The sequence below is a fragment of the Geotrypetes seraphini genome, chromosome 10 (genome assembly GCF_902459505.1).
Source record: "Geotrypetes seraphini chromosome 10, aGeoSer1.1, whole genome shotgun sequence".
NCBI classification, from domain to species: Eukaryota; Metazoa; Chordata; class Amphibia; order Gymnophiona; family Dermophiidae; genus Geotrypetes; species Geotrypetes seraphini.
Genome location: NC_047093.1, coordinates 820622 through 842840, shown reverse-complemented (window position 1 = coordinate 842840; position 22219 = coordinate 820622). Strand labels below are relative to the sequence as shown.

Sequence of the window (22219 nt, the reverse complement as noted above, 5' to 3'; positions counted from 1 at the left end):
GCCACCGCGGGAGCGGACCGCTGAGCAAGATGGACCTCTGGTCTGACTCAGCGGGGCCAACTTCTTATGTTCTTAATCATAGTAACCTTAGTTATACATTTTGGTGGAATACAATTTGTCATATATTCAAAATGGAAAGAGCAATAGCAATACAAAGAGGGACATATACTAAATTTATAAAAATATGGGGGCCATTGACAAAATATTGTAGTGAATAATCATCAGTTTTTCTCTTCTTCTTTTCTTTTTCTTCTTTATGGCACATCAGGAGGGATGGGTAATGGAAATAATTTTACATAATATGTTATAATATGTTATATAATGTGTATATGGTGATTGGAAAGCAGTTGAAGGGTGGGTAAAAATATTATTAGAATTTTATGTAGTAGATATAAAAGTGATATTGTGTAATAATTTGTTGTAATTTAATATTTTGTGCACTGGATGTAAAATATGAAAATGAATAAAGAATATTAAAAAAATATATATAACAGTCACAAATAATTGTGCTACGAGATGACATCTATTTTTTACCTAATGTGTCGGATGAGGCTGGGTCCAGGGCAGAAACTTGAGAGGGGTCCCCTAACACTTGCCCTGGGATGAGGAGCATAAGTGATGAGAAAACTTCCTGGGTACATTTTGAAAGATGCATAGAAAGCATATTTGTTCTAACCTTCGTGCCAGTGCCATGAGCTTCCACATATTCCACTTCTGCAGGCTGGATCCTGGACTCTTTGTACAGAGAAGCCATCAACTGCTGCTGAACTTCACCTGACGGGAATGTCACACCTGGGGACAGATGTTTATGTTTTGGGTTTTTTTTAACTTTCTATACCGCATAACAGCCTATAAAAGGATCCAAGCGGTGTTCAATATATAATACAGATTCATCAAGAAAGGAACTCCATTTAAAAATAGGATAGAAAAGAGTATAGCAAAAGTTACAAATGTCGTTATTTATTTTTTTCCTAAAGGGGCTCATAATCGAAAGAGAAAAATGTCCAACAACCAGCCTAAGTTGGCACTTGGACGAACATTTTTCAAAAACGTCCAAGCGCCGATAATAAAACCGGGTTTTGGATGTATTTAAAAACGACCTAGGCCTTCATAGTGCCGCTCAACGTCCAAAGCTAAATGGAGCATTTCGGGAGGCGTGTCGAGGGCGGGAGTTGGGTGGGACGTGGGCCGGCTTAGACTTAGTTGTACAGCATGTATAACCCAAAGTTTAACAACAGAGCCTAGACGGAACTTGGACATACCTTCAACCAGGATGGAAACAACTGTAAGGGCGGAAGACTTGGAATCACTATGGGTTAAGCTACCAGGAGGAACTGGAGCAGACATAAAATTGGGTCTGTACTATCGCCCACCTGGACAAACGGAAGAAATCGACCAGGATCTGGAGGCTGAACTGAGGCAGGTATGCAAAAGCGGAAGTGTGGTGGTGATGGGAGACTTCAACTACCCGGAAATAAACTGGAGTATTGGGCACTCAAACTGCATGAGGGAGACCAAATTCCTGGAGGTCACGAGGGATTGTTTCATGGAACAGCTGGTCACGGAACCAACACGGGGTGATGCCACTCTTGACCTAATCCTCGACGGACTAGGGGGACCCTCTAAGGAGGTGGCAGTACTAGCCCCACTAGGAAACAGCGATCACAACCTGATCCAGTACAGGCTAGAAATTGGATCATCAAAGGTGAAAAGAACTACAACGACTGCACTTAACTTCAAAAAAGGGAATTATGATGCCATGAGGAAAATGGTGGGAAAGAAACTCAACGACAGCGCAAGGAAGATGGAGTCCGTAGAAAATGCCTGGACCATACTCAAGGGCACAGTGCACGAAGCACAGAACCTGTGCATCCCCAAGTACAGGAAAGGGTGCAAAAAAAATAGAACAAAAAACCCAGTGTGGATAACAAATGCAGTGAAAAAGGCGATAAGTGACAAGAAAGCATCATTCAAAAAATGGAAAAAGGACAAAACAGAGGAGAACCAAAAGGAACACAAAAAACACCAAAAGGAGTGTCATCGAGTGGTTAGGAAAGCAAAAAAAGAATATGAAGAGAGACTGGCAGGGGAAGCAACAAACTTCAAATCATTCTTCAGGTACGTTAAGGGGAAGCAACCAGCAAGGGAGGAAGTGGGACCCTTGGATGATGGGGACAGAAAGGGAGTGGTAAAAGAGGAAAAGGAGATAGCTGACAGGCTAAATAAGTTCTTCACGTCAGTTTTCACGAGGGAGGACACAACCAACATTCCGGAGCCCGAGGAGATCGTAAAAGGAGAGCAGGATGAAAATCTGGTCCAGGTGAGCAAGGTGGATGTCCTCAGGCAGATAGACAGGCTAAAGAGCGACAAATCGCCAGGTCCGGATGGCATTCACCCAAGGGTACTCAAGGAACTAAGGAACGAAATAGCTGAGCCACTTCGACAAATATGCAACCTATCCCTAAAAACTGGAGAGATTCCGGAAGACTGGAAAATAGCAAATGTCACGCCCATCTTCAAGAAAGGCTCAAGGGGAGATCCAGGAAACTACAGGCCGGTGAGCTTGACCTCGGTCCCGGGAAAGATGATGGAAGCGCTGATTAAAGACAGCATCTGGGAACACATCGACAACTATGGGCAGCTAAAGTCGAGCCAGCATGGCTTCTGCAAGGGCAGTTCATGCCTCACGAACTTATCATACTTCTTTGAGGGGGTAACCAGCTGGGTTGATAAAGGGGAATCCATAGATATCATTTACCTTGACTTCCAAAAAGCCTTCGACAAGGTGCCACACGAAAGACTACTAAGGAAGCTATGGAACCATGGGGTGCAAGGGGAGGTCCATCGATGGATCAAAAACTGGCTGGCGGACAGGAAACAGAGGGTTGGAGTAAAGGGACATTACTCAGACTGGCAATGGGTCACGAGCGGAGTTCCACAGGGGTCGGTGCTGGGACCGCTCCTATTCAATATATTCATTAACGACCTGGAGGCAGGAACAAAATGTGAGGTTATTAAATTTGCGGATGACACCAAACTATATCGCAAGGTCAATAACATGGAGGACTGCGAAGATCTCCAAAAAGATCTGACAACACTGGAAAAATGGGCCAAAAAGTGGCAAATGAGTTACAACATAGGGAAATGCAAGGTCATGCATATAGGGGAAAAAAACGCGATGTTCACTTACAAAATGGGGGGGATCAGCGCTAGGGGTGAGCGACCTTGAAAGAGACCTGGGAGTGATGGTAGATACAACATTGAAGGCATCGGCGCAGTGTGCCACGGCCTCAAGGAAAGCAAGCAGAATGTTGGGTATCATTAAGAAGGGTATCATGACCAGGACAAAGGAAGTCATCCTGCCACTGTATCGTGCTATGGTGCGCCCACACCTGGAGTACTGTGTTCAGTTCTGGTCGCCGTACCTCAAGAAGGACATGGAGGTACTTGAGAGGGTCCAGAGAAGAGCAACTAAGCTAATAAAGGGCATGGAGGAACTCTCATATACTGACAGACAGAAAAAGCCAGGGCTTTTCTCCCTGGAAAAGCGGAGACTTAGAGGAGACATGATAGAAACCTTCAAGATCATGAAGGGCATAGAAAAAATAGACAGGGACAGATTTTTCAAATTAAGGGGATCAATAAGTACAAGGGGGCACTCAGAGAAATTGAAAGGGGAGAGGTTTAGAACAAACGCCAGGAAGTTCTTTTTCACACAGAGGGTGGTGGATACATGGAACGCGCTACCAGAGGATGTGATAAACAGGAGCACGCTACAGGGGTTCAAAGAAGCTTTGGATAGGTACTTGGAAGACAAAGGGATTGAGGGGTACAGATAAGAGTAAAGGTAGATTAAAGGGATGGGATTAGAGGTAAGTTACAAAATTAATCAGGGACCACTGTTCAGGCACTAGGCCTGATGGGCCGCCGTGGGAGCGGACCGCTGAGCAAGATGGACCTCTGGTCTGACTCAGCGGGGGCAACTTCTTATGTTCTTATCAGCTGGCCGCCTGGCATAGGAAAGCCTAGTCGTCCAGGCCAGAGGCAGCTTAAGTCGTCTTGGGGGTGGGTTAGGGACCCATTGAGAGGAGGAACCATGCCCATAAGCCCCTGTAATCAGTGCATTGATACATAAACATGTGCACTGCCCTATACACCCCCTAAACCCTTTTTTACTGGCATATAAGTGGCTCCTGCAGCCATAAGGGCTATTGGGGTGATAGATAAATGGGTCTAGGGGATTCTGGAGGTGGCTTGGGGGGCTCACCATAACCTATAAGGGAGCTGTAGGGAGGAGAAGACATGGCACCCTTTTTGTGAAGTTCACAGCAGTGCCCTGTAAGGTACCCCACTATTTAGGTGGCATGTCTGGGTGTGCAGTGCATCACTTTGCAGACCCCTCCCACGTCCAACAGTGCTTGTTCTAGGCGTTTTGGAGTTGGACGGAAATGTGGTCCAAAGATAGATGATCAGATCGGCAGGACGTATAATTAGATGATTTTCGAAAGTAAAAAAAAGTTGTACATATCTTTCGAAAATGTGTTTTGGGCTCTTTTTAACTATGGACGACTTGCGAGATGGATGTAAACGGACTTAGACGTCCCTTTCGATTATGCTCCTCCACGCAATCAAGATCTCCATAATAATAATTCTAATAGCAATTCTAATAAAAACAATCCTAATTAATACAAACAGTTAAAAAATTGGTTTTCCATATCAAAAATTAATCATTATATAATTACAGATAACAGTCCCAAACTCAAATATTCAATTTGAGAAAGCCAATTGAAAAAAATGCGCTTTTAGGTGTCTTTTTAAAGTTGATGTATGTTTCTTCTTTTCTCAAATCTATGAGCAAATTCTTCCATAACGGCAGAACTAGATCAAAGAACGCACAATCTCTAGTTGATGCAAGATGTGCCTTTGAGCTATGAGGATCAACTACCCTATTGTCATTCAAAGATCGTAATAGACGTCTCGGGGCATAAAATAACACCAGGCTGTAGCTCAAATAATGCTCTAGGTGCCAACATCAAGATCTTAAATTTGATTCTAAATTCTGTTGGTAATCAGTGGAATTTTAAATAGAGAGGTGTCACATGATCACAAATATATGCACGGCCTAATAATCTAATAACAGTGTTTTGCACTGTTTGTATATGTTTCAACTGTCCTAACCCAATACCTGCATATACTAAATTACCATAATCTAACTTTGACAATACAAAGGCATCAATTAACATATGCAATGATTTCTCATCTAAAAAAATCTCTAATAGCTCTAAGCTGTCTTAATGTCCCAAATCCTTTAGCAACAACAGATAGAAGTAGCAGAAAGCCCTGGCATGCTTCACTACTGGGACCACAGAAATGTGTTCACTAAAATTTCCTACAAGCATCACTACTGAAACACTAGGAATGTCCTGCACTTATTAGAATAATTTTCACCGCTACAGTGTGAAGAATGTAGATGTGCATCTCTGAGTGGGGCTGTTTTGCTCTCCATCCACAAATGTACAAAGAAAGGACAGCGGGTGGACTTTTTTTCTTTTTACTTTATTGTTATTTTATTGAGAGATGTTTTTGGAAACAAATGTTCATAGAATTTTATTGTAGATATAAATGAAGAAAGAGCAGTACTTTCCAGTATTACTCTTCATTTATCATTCTAATATAATTGAAGAAAACTCAACCTATTATACATACAAGAACTTCAGGATGCTGGGAATGATTAAAAAAGATGGTTAACAAGACTAAGAATGTCATAATGCCCCTGTATTGCTCCATGGTATGACCTCATTTGGAGTATTGCGTTCAATTCTGGTCTCCTTATCTCAAGAAAGAAATAGTGGTGCTAGAAAAGGTTCAAAGAAGAGCGACCAAGATGGTAAAGGGGATGGAACTCCTCTCGTATGAGGAAAGACTAAAATGGTTAGGGCTCTTCAGCTTGGAAAAGAGATGGCTGAGGGGAGATAGGATTGAAGTCTACAAAATCCTGAGTGGAGTAGAATGGGTACAAGTGGATCGATTTTTCACTAGGGGGATACTCGATGAAGTTGCAGGGAAATACTTTTAAAACCAATAGGAGGAAATTTTTTTCACTCAGAGAATAGTTAAGCTCTGAAATGCATTGCCAGAGGTTGTGGTAAGAGCAGATAGTGTAGTTGGTTTTAAGAAAGGTTTGGACAAGTTCCTGGAGGAAAAGTCCATAGTCTGTTATTAACAAAGACAGGGGGGAAGCCACTGCTTGCCCTGAATTGATAGTATGGAATATTGCTACTCCTTTGGTTTTGGCCAAGAGAACAGGCTACTGGGCTTGATGGACCATTGGTTTGACCCAGTAAGATATTCTTATGTTCTTACTTGGAATTATTCTACTTTCACAAACTGTCCTTGGGCATCTTTGTGAGTGATGTAATAGGGCAGACATCCCGGAGGGTGTGAATAACATGAGGTAGGATCTGACAAAGCTTGAATAATGGTCTGGTAATTGGCAACTAAGATTAAATGCTAAAAAAAAATGCAGGGTCATTCACTTGGGCTGCAAAAAACCATGAGAACGGTATTGTATAGGAGACGAAGTACTTCTGTGCATGGAAGAAATGCGGGACTTGGGGGTGATTGTGTTTGATGATCTGGCTCAACCTGAACCAGGACCAGCAAGGGGACCTGCTGTGGGAGATCGCTTCGCCTCTCCCCTTCCTCCCTCAAAGGATATCCGGCCAGGAAGAGCAGAGAGCAGATTGGAAAGCCTCAAGGGAAGCTTCTCTTCATCTTCAGCTGCCCCAACCCGAACCAGGACCAGCAAGGGGTATGCCCTTGGTTAGTGACTTAGGGTGGAGCCACCAGTCCATACTGGCCTGGGCTTCCAGTATCCAGGGCAGGGACCTCTGCAGAGAGTCTGTCTAAAGAGACCAATGTAATAGCAATTTTGGAGAGGAAACCTGCCAGCTTTAGCTCAGGGAACCACATCTGTTGTGACCACCATGAAACCTAGCACTTGGAGATAGTGCCACGCTGACGGAGTTGATTTGGCTAGCAAGCTTGTTATTTGAGAGCAAAGCTTCTGTCTGCTTACCTCTGGAAGACAGACATGACCGTCTGCCATGCTGAACAAGACACCCAGATATTCTAGGGACAGAGTTGGAGTCAACTGGCTCTTTCAAAAATTTATTATCCAGCCCAGGCTCTCCAGAACTCAGACAAATGATGGAGCCCTGATCAGCCAGTCATCGCAGGTGGGCAGCCACTACCACTATCACCTTGGTGAAAGTGCAAGCAGTCTCTAGGCCAAAGAGAAGGAGTGAGAACTAGTGGTTTTCTAGAACATGAAACCTCAGGAACTTAGGCATATGCAAATAGGCCTTTGTCAAATCCAGAGAGGCCAGGAATTCCCCCAGAACCACCGCCACTATGACAGAACGAACTGTCTCCTTGTGAAAGCGCGAAACCATGAGCACCACATTGACGTAAGATCCAGAATGTGTCTCCAATCATCTGAGCCATTCTTTCACACAATTAAGTATATGGAGTATTTGTCTGAGCCGGAGTATTTGTCAGGTGGCATATGTTCTATGGCCTGAATCTCACTGTAGCCTCCACTCTGTCTACTTTTTCTGGTCACTGCCAGGTGAAATGATTTCCAGAATACAGCAATTAGGTTATCTGAGCCCAGTCTTGCAGAAAGTCCAAGAGCTGTCCCCCTATCTTGAGAGGGACCTGATGTCATTGTGGTTTTTTGGCAGATGATGCTGGAAGGGAACTGGAGGCCTGGTTGCATCTGGATCCCTGTAAGGATCTCTGGGATGTGGCTCCCAAGTACTGCCAAGACTGCCTGGAGCCATCAAAATTAGAACACCCTGAGCCTCTAGAAGTTCTGGGTCTGCTACACTGGTCATGAGATCATCCAGTCCTTTCCTGAATAACATTTCCCCTTTGAAAGGAAGTCTGCTGAGAATAGCTTTGGAGAAGGAGTCACCAGCCCATTACCTGATCCAGAGCATCCTGTGGGCTTAAACTAAATAAGCCAAAGCTTTGCTCATGACTCTGATGATGTCGTATAGAGCATCTGCTACATAATCCACTCCTGTTAATAGGAGTTGGGGTAAAGGCTCGTCATTCTGGCGCTCAAGACTCAGTAACCTAGAATGGCAGGCAAGGGTCAGAAAGGGTGCCACTGTGGCTGCTTTGATTCCTAAAGCCAAAGCCTCAAACAGCTCTTGGGAACCACATCCACTGTATGATCCTGCTTTAACTCCACGCCTCCCTCACTCGGCAGGGAGGTGCGCTTTGTAACCTGCGCTACCAAGGAACAGCTGGTGACACTCTGGTGTCATCGGCTACAGCCAAGCCATAGTCCTGGCAACTTTAAGGACCCTTCCAGAGCATCCCAATGTCAGGATGCCAGGGAAGTGTAGAAGACTGGGTTCTCACTCCACTCATGATAGAGAAGATAGCAGAAGGGACCTGCTGGGAGTCCACGTTCAACTGAAGAAATCAGGGAAGATGGTTTGTCCACCAAAAATCCCACCTTAGGATATTTCAAGAGAGAAAGAAGGATTAAGGGTCTCAGAAACCTACTTGGATAGGGATATATTACCCAATACCAAGACTCAATGGTTCACAGTTTCAATCACAAACCCATAGAAACATAGAAGATGACAGCAGAAAAGGGCTACAGCCCATCAAGTCTGCCCACTCTGCTTACCCACCCCCTGTCTATGCCTTCCTCTTCCTAGTGCTCAACTTATTTCTTACTGTCCCATATACTGTAGACTTTTTTGGTTTGAAGTGCTACTTATCTTAAGTGTGCAGAGTTTCTGACAAGCCCGACAGGGACCCTTTTCTCAAGGCTTCTCAGGATGCTCTGCAAATTTTTATTTATACATCCTGTCTCATTTAGGGCTATTTTTTAATGCTGCAAATTCAACTCCCAAAGTAAATCAGTAATCAGGTCCAAGAGAGCCGAAGGTTTGACTAACTGGAGAACTATGGGATCACCCCCCAGATCAAGAGCCACCACAGGGTCTAACATGCCTGACTGCGACTCTGTATCCCCTGACAGTCCTGAGACAGCGGTGGCATAGCAAGGAGATCCATCATCATCTGAATCTCCCTTGGAAAGGTCCCCTAGACCCTAGGAGGTAGACACACCCTGGGAGCCCCTGCCTCTTGTGCGCTGTCTGAAGTGCTGCCAGACTTCCCCTTGAAAGGTCGGCTGTCCAGAAAGGCTCTCCACATGAAATTAACAAATTCCAGAGAAAAAGCCATACTAGGCAGCACTGAGTTTCCTGTAGAGGACTTTAGTTTGCGTTTGTTGGACTCCACGGCCTCCGTGCCCCTGCGCTTAGGACGACCACTATTCTTGGGCCTAGAAAGGAAAATTGCCCCAACCAAAGGTCTTCCCGCCTGTTCTTTGGCTTTAGAGAGCAGCCACTCCCATCCCACTTCACATACTGTGTGGCATATGGTGCATGGATGCACTTCATGCGCCCATCCAGCGCCAACCTAACATGAATTAGGGTCAAAGGAGCCTGAAGACTTCAGCCCTGCCAGTTTTGAGGCAAAATGAGGTGATTTGGAGCTTTTGGAGAACTTTGAAAAAAATTAGGAAATCCAAGATGACCACTGCAGCAGCATTTTGGCACCAAACATGCATCACTGCCTCACAACTCAACATCCTTCTAGTGCTGAATCCTTGGGCGTCTGACTGAGCCTCCAACCCCCACAGACCGCGGATGTGCAAAAAAGAGGGGAGGCGAAATGCCGCCGGCACCCTGTGAGACTGCTGACAGCCCCTGCAAACAGTAGGTGAGAAATGCTACGAGGAAATGGTTACGAGCTCCAAAAAGGCTTCTGCAGGCTGGCTAACAGGTACCACCAGGGATTGGCCTCAGTCTGCTTCTTCTCCACGCAGGCAGAGCTGGACTTTCGACCAACCAAATAGAAAGAAATAAGCAGAACAGATCAGAAACATTTCTTTAGGCTTGCGTGAAGAGAAGGAAAAAAAGGAGGGGGAATTCAGAAAAACTCCAGAGTGGAGCACTGGGATATAACTCACTCATCAAGTTTCAAGTTTTATTAAAATTTGATATTTCAATGCATAATACAAATTAAAAAGGGGACATATGATAAGACAGTTTATTACACAATAAAATATATACATACAAATTTATTACTGATACAAAAGGAAAGGGGGATGAGCTACAATCATTAAAGAAAGAGGAGAAACATTTATGGGTAACACATCAGGAGGGGGCAACAAATGAAGAGAAAGGCGAAATAAGAGAGGAGGATTTGAGACCTGGATATAAGTGCAAGCAAGTTATCTTATCCATGTCTCAAATGCCTCTTTATACAGAAAACTTTTCAAAAGATCTTTTTATAGAAAAAGGAGCTATTGATGCCCCTGTATAAGACTCTGGTGAGACCTGATTTAGAATATTGTCTACAATTCTGAAGGCTACTAAAATGGCATGTGGTCGTCGTCATAAGGCTTATGGGGACAGACTTAAAGGCAGGAGATAGAAAATATGATACCTACGTGGCGTAAACGCACATGAGTCAAGTCTCTTTCATTAGAAAGGAAGCTCTGGAATGAGAGGGCATAGGGTGAAGTGAAGAAGTGATAGGCTCAGGAATAATCTAAGGAAATACTTTTTTACAGAAAGGGTGGTAGATGCGTGGAACAATCGGCTCCCCAGAAGAGGTGGTGGAGACAGAGACCAGCTGAGAGAGAAGGAGACAGTAGATGATGTGGATGGGCAGACTAGATGGGCCATCATATTTCTATAAGAATTACCAATGCAGCAGCTAAATCTTGCTACTCAAGAAAATTTCTCAGCCTGGTCTCCCTCCACATATTTCTTATACAGATAGAACTGGGCCATTCAGATGGATTTTCAGTCTAATGAAAGGCTGAAAATCCACACTCTTATGCTCTTTGGCCCCAGTCAATGTATAATTTTGCTTGAATACTGCCTGACTGTTTTTTGAAAATCTGAAAAGTAATGTTATGCATTTCAGCAATTGTACCAGTTTCATCCTTTGATTCATCCATACTGAATTAGTTGCAGCAAATTTAAATATTGCAATCATATATACACAAATGTTCTCAGAGAGTCCAGTCGAGAAGATTCTGTCAGGCCCTCTTCCCGTTCAATTACCTTGTTCTTTGTAGCCATCAGTGTTACTCCCAGCATTTACAACTGTAGCATAAACCCGTTTGGCCATGGATTTCTTGGTCATTAGGATGACTACAGCTGCCTCAGAGCGACAATATCCATCTCCTACAAGAGGAGGAGGAGAGAGAGATAAAAGTGAAAGCAAGAATAACCTTATTTTCTTATTATACTGCCAGAAAAAAAGAAGGAATCATTACATTAGAGATTTCTATTCCGCCATTACCTTGCGGTTCAAGGCGGATTACAAAAGAGTTATAAACGGTGGGTTACAATGGAAGATCATTGGTCATTTCTAGAGAAGGTAAAGAGTAGATAAGGTAGTATCTGTGTTGCAGGAAGAAGGAGGGAGGAAGGAAGGTATTTGTGATGTTAGGACTGTTTCAGGAATTTCTTGAAGAATTAGTCACAAGAGAAGCAATATAGTTACCTGAAGCATCAAAGGATTTACAAGTGCCGTCTGGACTCAACATGCCTAGTTTCAGAAACTGGACCGATGTGTTGGGTTTGGACAGAAGGTTGACTCCTCCCACAATGGCTGCATCACACTCTCCGTGCTTTATTGCTTTGTACGCATTTTCTAAAGCAAGGAGACTTGAGGAGCAGGCTGTGTCAATAGCCAAACTGGGACCTGGAATCAATCATTTGTCCAGATTAAGTGCATTTCCTGATTTGTAACAAAGCACAAAAAGTACTGAAACTACCATGAAAGTCTTTGGCCAGTCATTTTGTACCTTGTACATAACACAATTCGATTTGAAGGTCTGAGGCATTTTAGAGGAACAAGCAAAGCAGGTAAAGAAAGAAGAAATTTGCCTCAAAATACACAAATGCAAACAATCACAACGAGGCAAAAGAGATACTTTATTAATACAACGTTTAAAAGTCATAAAAAGTCAATAGTTGACCAGTCTTTCTGTGAAAGATCCAAGTTTGTAATTGAGGACCTGTCTGTATAAGAGAGGTTTTCTCAAATGTCCCAACAGGGATCCCGGTTTTGGCATCCTCAGGGGATTGTAAGATCACTGAAATGGTGAATAGTCTTGTAAAAGTAACGGCGTCTTCAATGGTGAGAACTCACGCCAAAAGACTAAAAGTGGCTGTTACTTTTACAATATCTTTATAGAGCAGTGACTGCCACCGCTATACAGATAGCCAGTGACAGCTATTGCCCAATAATTTCTGGCCTACATTTATTTGTGTAGCCACTGACAGTGGTTGAAAATCAGCAACCGTCTGCAGACTCTGCCCTTGTCCCGCCTGGCAATATGCAGATAGTATTACTGAAAATTCACAGATAACATTGCTGCGATGAACGATGCCTGCCATTACGTCAGCTCTGCAGTGTCCATTCTTAACATATATGAGAAGTTAAGCTTTGGAACTCATTGCCAGGGCAAGTCCATAAACCATTAAGGTAGACCTGGGGAAAACCACTGCTTACCCCTGGGGTCAGTAGAATGGAATCCTGCTACGATGGATTGATAGATTTGGAATGGGTAGAACTGAATCGCTTGTTTACTCTTTCCAAAAATAGTAGGACAAGGGGGCATCTGATGAAAATACTAAGTAGTAGATTTAAAACAAACCAGAGAAAATATATATTCACTCAGTGTTTAACTAAACTCTGGAATTTGTGGCCAGAAAATGTGGTGACAGCAGTTAGCTTAGCAGGGTTTAAAAAAGGTTTGGATAATTTCCTAAAACAAAAGTCCACTTAAGTCATTATTAAGATGGGCATGGGAAAATCCTCTGCTTATTCCTAGCATAAGCAGCACAAAATCTGTTTTATTTGTAACTTGTGACTTGGGTTAGCCATTGTTGCAATCAGGATACTGGGCTTGGTGGACCTTTGGACTACCTAGTGTGGCAACTCTTACGTTCTTATGCATACCAGCAATTTTTAATCACAACCTCTGGCAAGACAGTCCAGAGGCTAATTATGGTTTATCAGATTTTTTTTTTTTATATATTGCCTGATAAATTCAAGACATTTACTGATTCCATTCTACTTGTTATTTTATAGAGCTCTAACCCATGTCGTTCTCCAAATTGAAGAAAAAGTACCTGCATAAGTAAAAAAATGTAAACCACTCTGAATGTTCTCACAGAAACATGGTATACCAAGTCAAGGTACTGAAGGGAATAGACTTAGTAGATAAAGACAGGTTGTTCACCCTCTCCAAGGTAGGGAGAACGAGAAGGCACTCTCTAAAATTGAAAGGGGATAGATTCCGTATGAACGTAAGGAAGTTCTTCTTCACCCAGAGAGTGGTAGAAAACTGGAACGCTCTTCCGGAGGCTGTTATAGGGGAAAACACCCTCCAGGGATTCAAGACAAAGTTAGACAAGTTCCTGCTGAACAGGAATGTACGCAGGTAGGGCTAGTCTCAGATAGGGCGCTGGTCTTTGACCAGAGGGCCACCGCGTTAGCGGATTGCTGGGCACGATGGACCACTGGTCTGACCCAGAAGCGGCAATTCTTATATTCTTATATGTTCCATGATCCTTTGAAGAGCCTTATTCATTTCAGCTTTGCCCTAGATAGGTAGCATGGAATGTTGCTACTCCTTGGGGATTCCACATGGAATGTTGCTACTCCTTGGGGATTCCACATGGAATGTTGCTACTCCTTGGGGATTCCACATGGAATGTTGCTACTCCTTGGGGATTCCACATGGAATGTTGCTACTCTTTGGGTTTTGGCCAGGTACTAGTGACCTGGAATGGCCACCATGAGGACGGGCTACTGGGCTTGATGGACTAGGGTTACCAGATTTTACTTACACCCGCCCCCCAGGCCCACCCAGTTCCACCCATCCCATCCCCGTTACGCCCACGCCCCGCCCCGGCCCCGCCCCCCTCAGCCTGTTCTCATCAGTCAGGAGGGCATCCGCACATGCATGGATGGGACGCTATGACATCACGTGCATATGTGCGTTCACGCAAGCGCAGATGCCCCCTCCCGATGCAATCTGAAAAGGAAGCCGGGTTTTGACAAGCTGTCCGGATGCCCAGACATGTCTTCTAAAAAGAGGAAAGGTCCGGGTAAATCCGGACATCTGATAACCCCTATGATGGACCAATAAGGTTATTTTTATGTTCTTATATAAGTTGAGTCTGTCCTTAATCATTTTGGCTGCCCTCCTTTGTACCTTTTCCAGTCCCACTATATCTTTTTTTGAGATGAAGTGACCAGAACTCCACACAACACTCGGGGTGTGATTGCATCAACAAATGATAAAGAGTGTTCCTTTCCTAATAATTCCTAGAATTTATCAAATGATCCTTTTCCTAGGTGGTGACACTGGAACCTTGCTTCCCTGTCGGCATCACTTTGCACTTGTCCATATTAAATGTCATCTGTCATTTGAATAACCAGTCTTCCAAAGTCCTTCAGTAAATTAAGAACATAAGAGAAGTCTTATTGGGTCAGACCAACGGTCCATCGAGCCCAGTACCCTCCAATGGCCATCTGGTCAGTTTGTTAAAAGAGGTCTTGCCCAAAGATCCAAATTGTGCCCTGGACATTTTCTAAAATGCTCAATTACTGCAGAAAAACATCCAAATCATAAGCCCACCCATGCCATGCCTCCAACACACCCCTTGAGATTTAGAAGCACTGCAAACAAGCACCATAGAAAGCCGCCTACCACAGCGGTTCCCAACCCTATCCAGCCAGTTGGGTTTTTGGGATAGCCCTAATGAATATCCATGAGAGAGATTTGCATATAATAAGAACATAAGAATAGCCTTACTGGGTCAGACCAATGGTCCATCAAGCCCAGTAGCTCATTCTCATGGTGGCCAATCCAGGTCACTAGTACCTGGTCCAAATCCAAGAAGTAGCAACATTCCATGCTACTGATCCAGGGCAAGCAGTGGCTTCCCCCATGTCTTTCTCAATAATAGACTATGGACTTTTCCTCCAGGAACTTGTCCAAACCTTTCTTAAAACCAGCTACGCTATCCACTCTTACCACAACCTCTGGCACAATATTATTATTATTTATTGACTTGATATACAGCCTGTGCCAGTTAAGGGTCCAAGCAGTTTACACACAGCAATGATTCATTATGAAAAGAAAAGGAACTCCATAAAAATATAGGACAGAAACATCATTCAACAGACAACAAATATACACAAATACACAATAGTCTGTTCAATTTGTGGGTAATGAGAAGAGCTGGGTTTTAAAGGGATGTATGACTGGTGGACTCTAAGGACCATATTCTAGAAATGATGCTGTAATTGGCTTTAATCAGTGCAATAATTGATCGCATTGTTTAAAACTGATTAAAAACTCATTAAAAAAATAAGTAGGCGCCGGGAGTCATCTACAGTTTGGTGCCATTAACACATCTACAGCAGGATGCCTAAGGGCGCCTTACGCCTAAGTGGGCTTGATTAGGAGCGGAGTGGGACTTAGGCGCTGTTAGACACAATTCACTAAAGAACTTAGACGCCTACAATGTAGCCCAGTAAAACACTGGCATACATTGCACTTGTCTAAGCTTTTTCTTAGGTGTCGTTCATGGCGCTTAAGTATAATTAACACACAGCTGGCGTACATTTTTGTAGATGCCGAGGGATTTAGGCAGTGTTTACAGAACAGAAGAGAAGTACAAGGAAGCTCCAGAGCGAAAGTCCTTCTCCACAGTGGTAACCAATGCAGATGAGCCAAAAGGGGTGAAACATGATCATATTTGGAAGCCTTACACAGAAAGTGGGCAGCACAGTTGTGAAGTGTAAGGAAAGTGTGGATAGCAATATGGAGCAAGTTGAATTCAAGAAAATCCTTGAGAGAAGACTAGAAAACCAGATTTAACTACATTAGAGATCTGTTATATGAATGATAACTTATCATCAATCCATATACCCAGATTTCAAAAGCCACAGACTGAGGTTATGGATAAGTTGAAGAGTGTTAACAGAACGGAGGGAGGAGTCAATGAATGAACAGGAGATCCAGAATGCTGTTATTTTATCGGGGTTGAGTTTGAGTTTGTGGGCCAATAACCAACCAGTTTGCTATTGCCTGGACACAAGTTTGCAGTGGGTGAAAATCACTGAAAATGGAAGTGACTGTGGTTTCTGTATGGATGCAGGATCATGGTTTGAGAAAAATAGCATTTACACCCATGCCAAAAAATCCAAAAGCAGATCTTTCCGTGACTTCCAACTACACACCCATCGCTGGCATACCTATCCTAACAAAAATCATCGAGACCCATGTAAGTAAACAACTTGCAACACTCATGTCTCCACCTGACCCAATTCGGATTCTGTCAACAACACAGCACTGAACTTCTCATCCTCACTTTAATCACAAAAACCAAATAACTACTCAGTATGGGACGTCAAGCAATACTCCTGCAATTTGACATTTCAGCTGCTTTTGATTCCGTGGGTCATCACCTTCTATTAACAAAATTGTCTAAAATTGGCATAACAGGAACAGTGCTAACATGGTTCTCTGACTTCCTACAAAACAGAGAATACATCATTAAAAAGAATGAAGAGATCTCCAAACCCTGGAAGGCCTTCAAGGCTCTTCACTTTCCCCCATTCTGTTTAACCTTTTCAAGAGTTCCCTCGGAAACATCAAATTCGATGATGAAAGCATAATGTCCTACGCAGATGACATTTTGCTCCTCATCCCCACAACCAACAACCAGTCAGATGTCACTAACAAAGTCTCAACCAATATTGAAAGAATCCAAAACTGGGCAACAATCAACAATCTAAAACTAAACCAAACCAAAACCAAAATCTTATACTTCCACACAGCCCAACATACAGCACCGACAGGTATCACTCTCCGATCGGGCCACACCCTTGCTGTCGATAAAACATCTAAAATCCTAGGATGCATTCTTGATTCCACGCTAACCATGGAAGCTCAAATCTCTAACATCCGGAAAAAGTCCCTCTACCATGAGGCAGCTAAGATTCATCAGACCATACTTTCATCAGCATCACTTTGCTCTGATTGTACAGTCGATGATCCTACCACAGCTGGACTACTGTAAAGCTGCCTACATGGGAATCAACACCGCACTGATCCATAAAATGCAACTCATACAAAACACAGCTCTAAGACTAATTTTCAACCTGAAAAAATATGACTCAATATCAGCCTTCATCAAACAACTACATTGGTTATCCATTCCATCGCGAATAAAATTTAAAACTTCATGCATCATATTCCAAATAATACACGGAAACTCAGCAGCTCCACTCATCTAACTCTTCCCACAGAACCCTTAATTGGATCCTACTAAACCTTCCTTCAACAAAGAATCTCCAGTACAAACAAATCTTTCACTGGAATGACCTCACTGAAACAATCAGAACGGAACCCAACTACATCACATTTCGGAAAAAACTGAAAACCTACCTCTTTGACACTTGAATTCTCTGTTCCCCCCATGTCTCCTCCCCTTCTCTCCCTGCCTCTCTCCGCTCCTTCTTACTTTTCTTTGTAAGTCACCTTGAGCCTGCTTAGGTATGTGTGAAGCAGAAATAGAAGATTAGATTAAATTAGATAAAGTCAAGCAATTGAGAATATACATTTTTTTCAGTGATTTTAGAAATGAAGTATAGATTAGAGGCTGTGAGAGTGAGTAAAGGGTGTCACTCATACATTTTTCCAGGAGGTTGAACTATCCCAGTAGTGAAACTGTTGGTGACCAGTAAAAATGTGAATGGCATGAGACCGTGCTTACAGATTTTGATCCACAATGAGGGCAGAGAGGGAATAATCTTATGCTCTTACTTGCGTGTGTGAGAAAGAAACAGCACAAAAAATGCCTCTCCAGTTCGGTTTATTTCTTTCCTGAGCATTTTGGGCAGCTTTTGCCAGTTATGGCCTGCTCTTTCATTTCTCTTTATAAGAGCTTCATGAAGGCATCCCACTGACACAAAGGAATTCTAAAGCAAGGAGGATAACCATAAAATACTGAAAGATTAATTAATATATTGGGCAACAATGGAAATGAGATCACAGAACCAGATTATGAAAAGAAAAGAAAAAGGGTCACAGAGTAGATAAGTCCTACCTGATGTGCTTTCAAAATGCGTAGTAGGCTACTATGAGTTATTATTTTTAAAGTGCTGTATATCTAATCTAATCTTCATTTTATATACCGAATCTATTCCCTAAGGAGCTCGACTCGGTTTACAGTTCGTTAAAAAATGAAACATAACAAGTAAAAACAGAAATTGGTTATATTAGATGGATAGAAAAAGTTAGAAAAAAGCATGTTGAATTGCTTAAAATTACTATAAGACATCTAAAATCAAATTAACTATTGTGAAAACAACCAGGTTTTTAAACTTTTTCGAAATTGAAATAATTGATCTACCAGAGAATCCAGAAGTCCATTCCAAATTCTCACCAATTTAAAAGTAAAAGATTTACTAAACTTCCCAGTGCATTTAATACCTTTCAGAGAAGGAAATGCATTTAGCGTATAATAGATAGTCCCTACTTAGAAGAGCTTACAATCACAATCCTGTATGCCCTCATATCTTTGCTTTGGTATTCCTTGTACACTTGTTTGAAAAAAATAATAAAAAGATTGAACTGAAAAAAAGAAAAGCTTACAATCTAATTTAGACAGACAAAGAGGACATATAGGGGTTGAGCATAGGTACCTTACGGTGTGTGGGAATTAGGAGTTCAAAGGAGCCCAGAAGCTTGGATTTGAATACTGCCAGTGATTGAGTCTGACGCAATAAGTCAGGCAGTCTCAGTCTGTTCCAGGCATACGAATGGAGTCTGGAGTTGGCAGTGGGGGAGAAAGGTACGGATAGGAGGGACCTACCCGATGAACGGAGTTCACAAGAGGGAGCAAAGGGGGGGAGGGGCTGCTGAGTAAATCAGTAAGAGGAGTCTGAACTGTATTCGGAAATGGATGAGGAGCCAATGAAATGATTTGAGGAGAGGGGCAATGTGTAACCGCTTTGAGTGTAGTTGTAAAACTATAAAAAGGCGGTATATAATCCCTTTCCCTTCCTTTAAAGCTCTCTAGAAACATCCTTGTCCTCAGAGTTACCTTTGAAATCAAAGAAATAGGATATTCTATTGGCGAACATGGCACGCTGGCAGCCAGTCATGCTGTAGCCAAGAAGCTCTTCTGGGTCCCGGCTGAATGCTTCACCAGCCTCAGAAACACTAACCCCAATCCATACACCTGTGTTTGAACCCCTCAACACAGCAGGGTTAATACCTGTGAAAGAAACCAAATATACATTATGCAGGGGCATCAACCAAAAGACCTGTACAAGATGCCTTTGAGGCTTATAAATTGACCTTCTCCTTTTTGTGTTGCAGAAAAATTTAGGATGACCCTATGGGCTCATAATCGAAAGAGAAAAACATCCAAAAACCGGCCTAAGTCGGCACTTGGACGAACATTGTCAAAATACATCCAAGTGTCGATAATAAAACCAGGTTTGAACGTATTTCTAAATGACTTAGGCCTTCATAGTGCCGCTGAACGACCATAGTTAAATGGGGCATTTCAGGGCGGGACATGGGCAGGCTTAGACTTAGTTGTACTGCATGTATAACCGAAAGTTATATAGCACAGGATTGACGGAACTTGGACGTTGTGACTTAGACCATTTAAAACATGGTCTAAGTCACAAAAACCCACCTAAAGTCACCAGATAAGCACTGCAAACACATAATACAGACCTCACACACACTACCCCAGTGATCACCGACTCCCCCCCATAAAAATATTAATCACAACTTGAAAATTGTGCCTCCAGAACATCATCACCTGGCAGCCTGGCATAGGAAAGCCTAGTCATGCTGCACAAAGGCATCTTAAGTCATCTTGGGGGTGGGTTAGGGACTCATAGAGAGGAGGACCCATGCCCATAAGCCCCTGTAATCACTACACTGATATTGAAACATGTGCACTCCCCTATACACCTCCAAAACCCTTTTTTACTGGCATATAAGTGGCTCCTGCAGCCATAAGGGCTATTGGAGTGGTAGATAAGTGGGTCTAGGGGATTCTGGAGGTGGTGTGGGGGCTCACCATGACCTATAAGGGAGCTGTAGTGAGAAGACATGGCACCCTTTTTGTGACATTCACAGCAGTGCCCTGTTAGGTACCTCACTATTTAGGTGTCATGTCTGGGTGTTCAGTCCATCACTTTGCAGACCCCTCCCATGTCCAACAGGGCTTGTTCTAGGCATTTTTGACTTGGACGAAAAGTGGGACGAAAATGTGATATAAAGATGGACGATTTAGCGGCTTGGATGATCAGATCGACAGGACATATATCTAGATGATTTTTGAAAAGGAAAAAAATGTGGATGTATTTTTTGAAAATGTGTCCTAAGCTGTTCTTTACTTTGGACAACTTGCGACTTAGACGTTCCTTTCGATTATGCCCCTCCACGTATGTGGAGATGAGTTTATTTTGTACTTGGACCAACGTCAGGATGTTACATCACCGTCTTCATAAAAGCGGTTAATAAATCCCAGTAAATCAATCAATCTAGTAATTTGGTGGAGATCATTAGCAAAGCTGATTTATGAGAAGATATTCTAAACATTCTTCCCAGACACATGATATAGCAAAATCCATTAGCACATTAGCCCTTAAGGAAACAAAAACCACAGAGAAGAAATGATTTTGTTTTATCTTCATAATCCACCTATAATCTATATGTAATAATCTTTATTGGAGAAAAAATGGCCTCTTGGGGGCCCTATATTCATAGGCTGACCCCAGCACTAGCAGTTACTTTCCTTAACAAACTTGGGGACTCTACTACACATACCACCTTGGCTGTAACTAGGATTCATCCACCTGAGACACATTAGTAGGGTTGGGTTTGGGAGTTGGGGGCTGGGGGAGGGGACTGAAATGGGGGGGTTAGATAAGGGTATGAGTAGTATTCCTAGGATAGGGGGGTTTGGAACAAAGGGGGGGTTTCTTTGGGGAGGGAGGTTGGGAGGATGGGCTGAGGGGTTTTGGGAGGTTTCTTTGCACTTTGACCGGGGAGGAGGAGGGTTGGGGATCCTGCTTGATATTGTAAATCTTGATGATATTTTGCTGACATTTTGTTGCATTGGTTTGTACTCTTGCCTGTTATCATCAATAAAAATTGGTTTTACCTAAAAAATGGCCTCTCGCCAGCTGTGTCAGTTTGGACGCAGTAACTGCAGCCTTCTAACCTCTAGTCCTTGTCACTGACACAGCCCTCTTGATCCTTCTCATAACTGTACTCCCATTTTCCAAGTCTTCATTTTTTGTTTTGGTTTAAGCTTATGGTGGGTATGAATAAGGATTCTGCTTGTATGATTCTTTGTCAGAACTTTGTTGCTTTTATACTTGATTTGACATTTTTATCTGTGTGATTTTGTAAGCCACTCCGGTATTAGATGGAATACAATGCCTAATCAATGAATAAATAAATCCTAACACCCCCACCCCCACCTCTGCCATCCACACTGTTTGCTTAAACCCCTCCCATCTCGACTTTCTTGATCAAAAACTCCTGCTGCCTCCAGATCTTTATCTTACCATTAGCAACTTGGGACTAGATTCACTTACCTTCCTGATCGTGTCTGATCCGTGGCAGGCTGACGAATTCTCAACGTGTCCTCATGCAAATGGGGTAAATGGAGGCACGCCCCCCACTGACCGTACAGATCACTGGAGAGCGATCCTTGAGCATGCGCAGACCATCTTCTTTGCCTGTACATGGTCTGCGCATGCTCACCATGAAGGAAAAGCTGGAAACTTTTTTTTTTTTTTAGAGCTGGAAACTTTTGCGGGTTAAAAGTAGGGCTGCACCGTGGGTTAAAGCCACGGAGTTGGAGCAGAGTGCAGGAGAATCGGGGCAGAGAGCAGGAGAAGCAGAATCTGGGCAGGAGAAGCAGAATTGTGGCAGAGAGCAGGAAAATCGGGGCAGAGAGAAGTACTGGCTGGAGTATAAGAATAGGGGCAGAGAGCAGGGTTTTTGTACAAGTGACTGGTCCTCAGCAGTCACTTGTTTTTTGATTGG

At 43.1% G+C, this 22219-nt stretch overlaps 1 protein-coding gene across 1 annotated transcript in view; it reads right to left on the bottom strand.

Annotated features, from left to right (window-relative positions):
* Window positions 1–22219, bottom strand: part of FASN (fatty acid synthase) — a 217557-nt gene that overhangs the window by 141688 nt on the left and 53650 nt on the right. Inside the window, exons 4-7 of the mRNA XM_033960321.1 lie at window positions 19242–19415; window positions 11611–11811; window positions 11166–11288; window positions 677–792 (exon numbers count right to left, since the gene is read on the bottom strand). Of these exons, the coding sequence (XP_033816212.1) occupies window positions 677–792; window positions 11166–11288; window positions 11611–11811; window positions 19242–19415 (614 nt within the window). The remainder of the gene's footprint in view (window positions 1–676; window positions 793–11165; window positions 11289–11610; window positions 11812–19241; window positions 19416–22219) is intronic.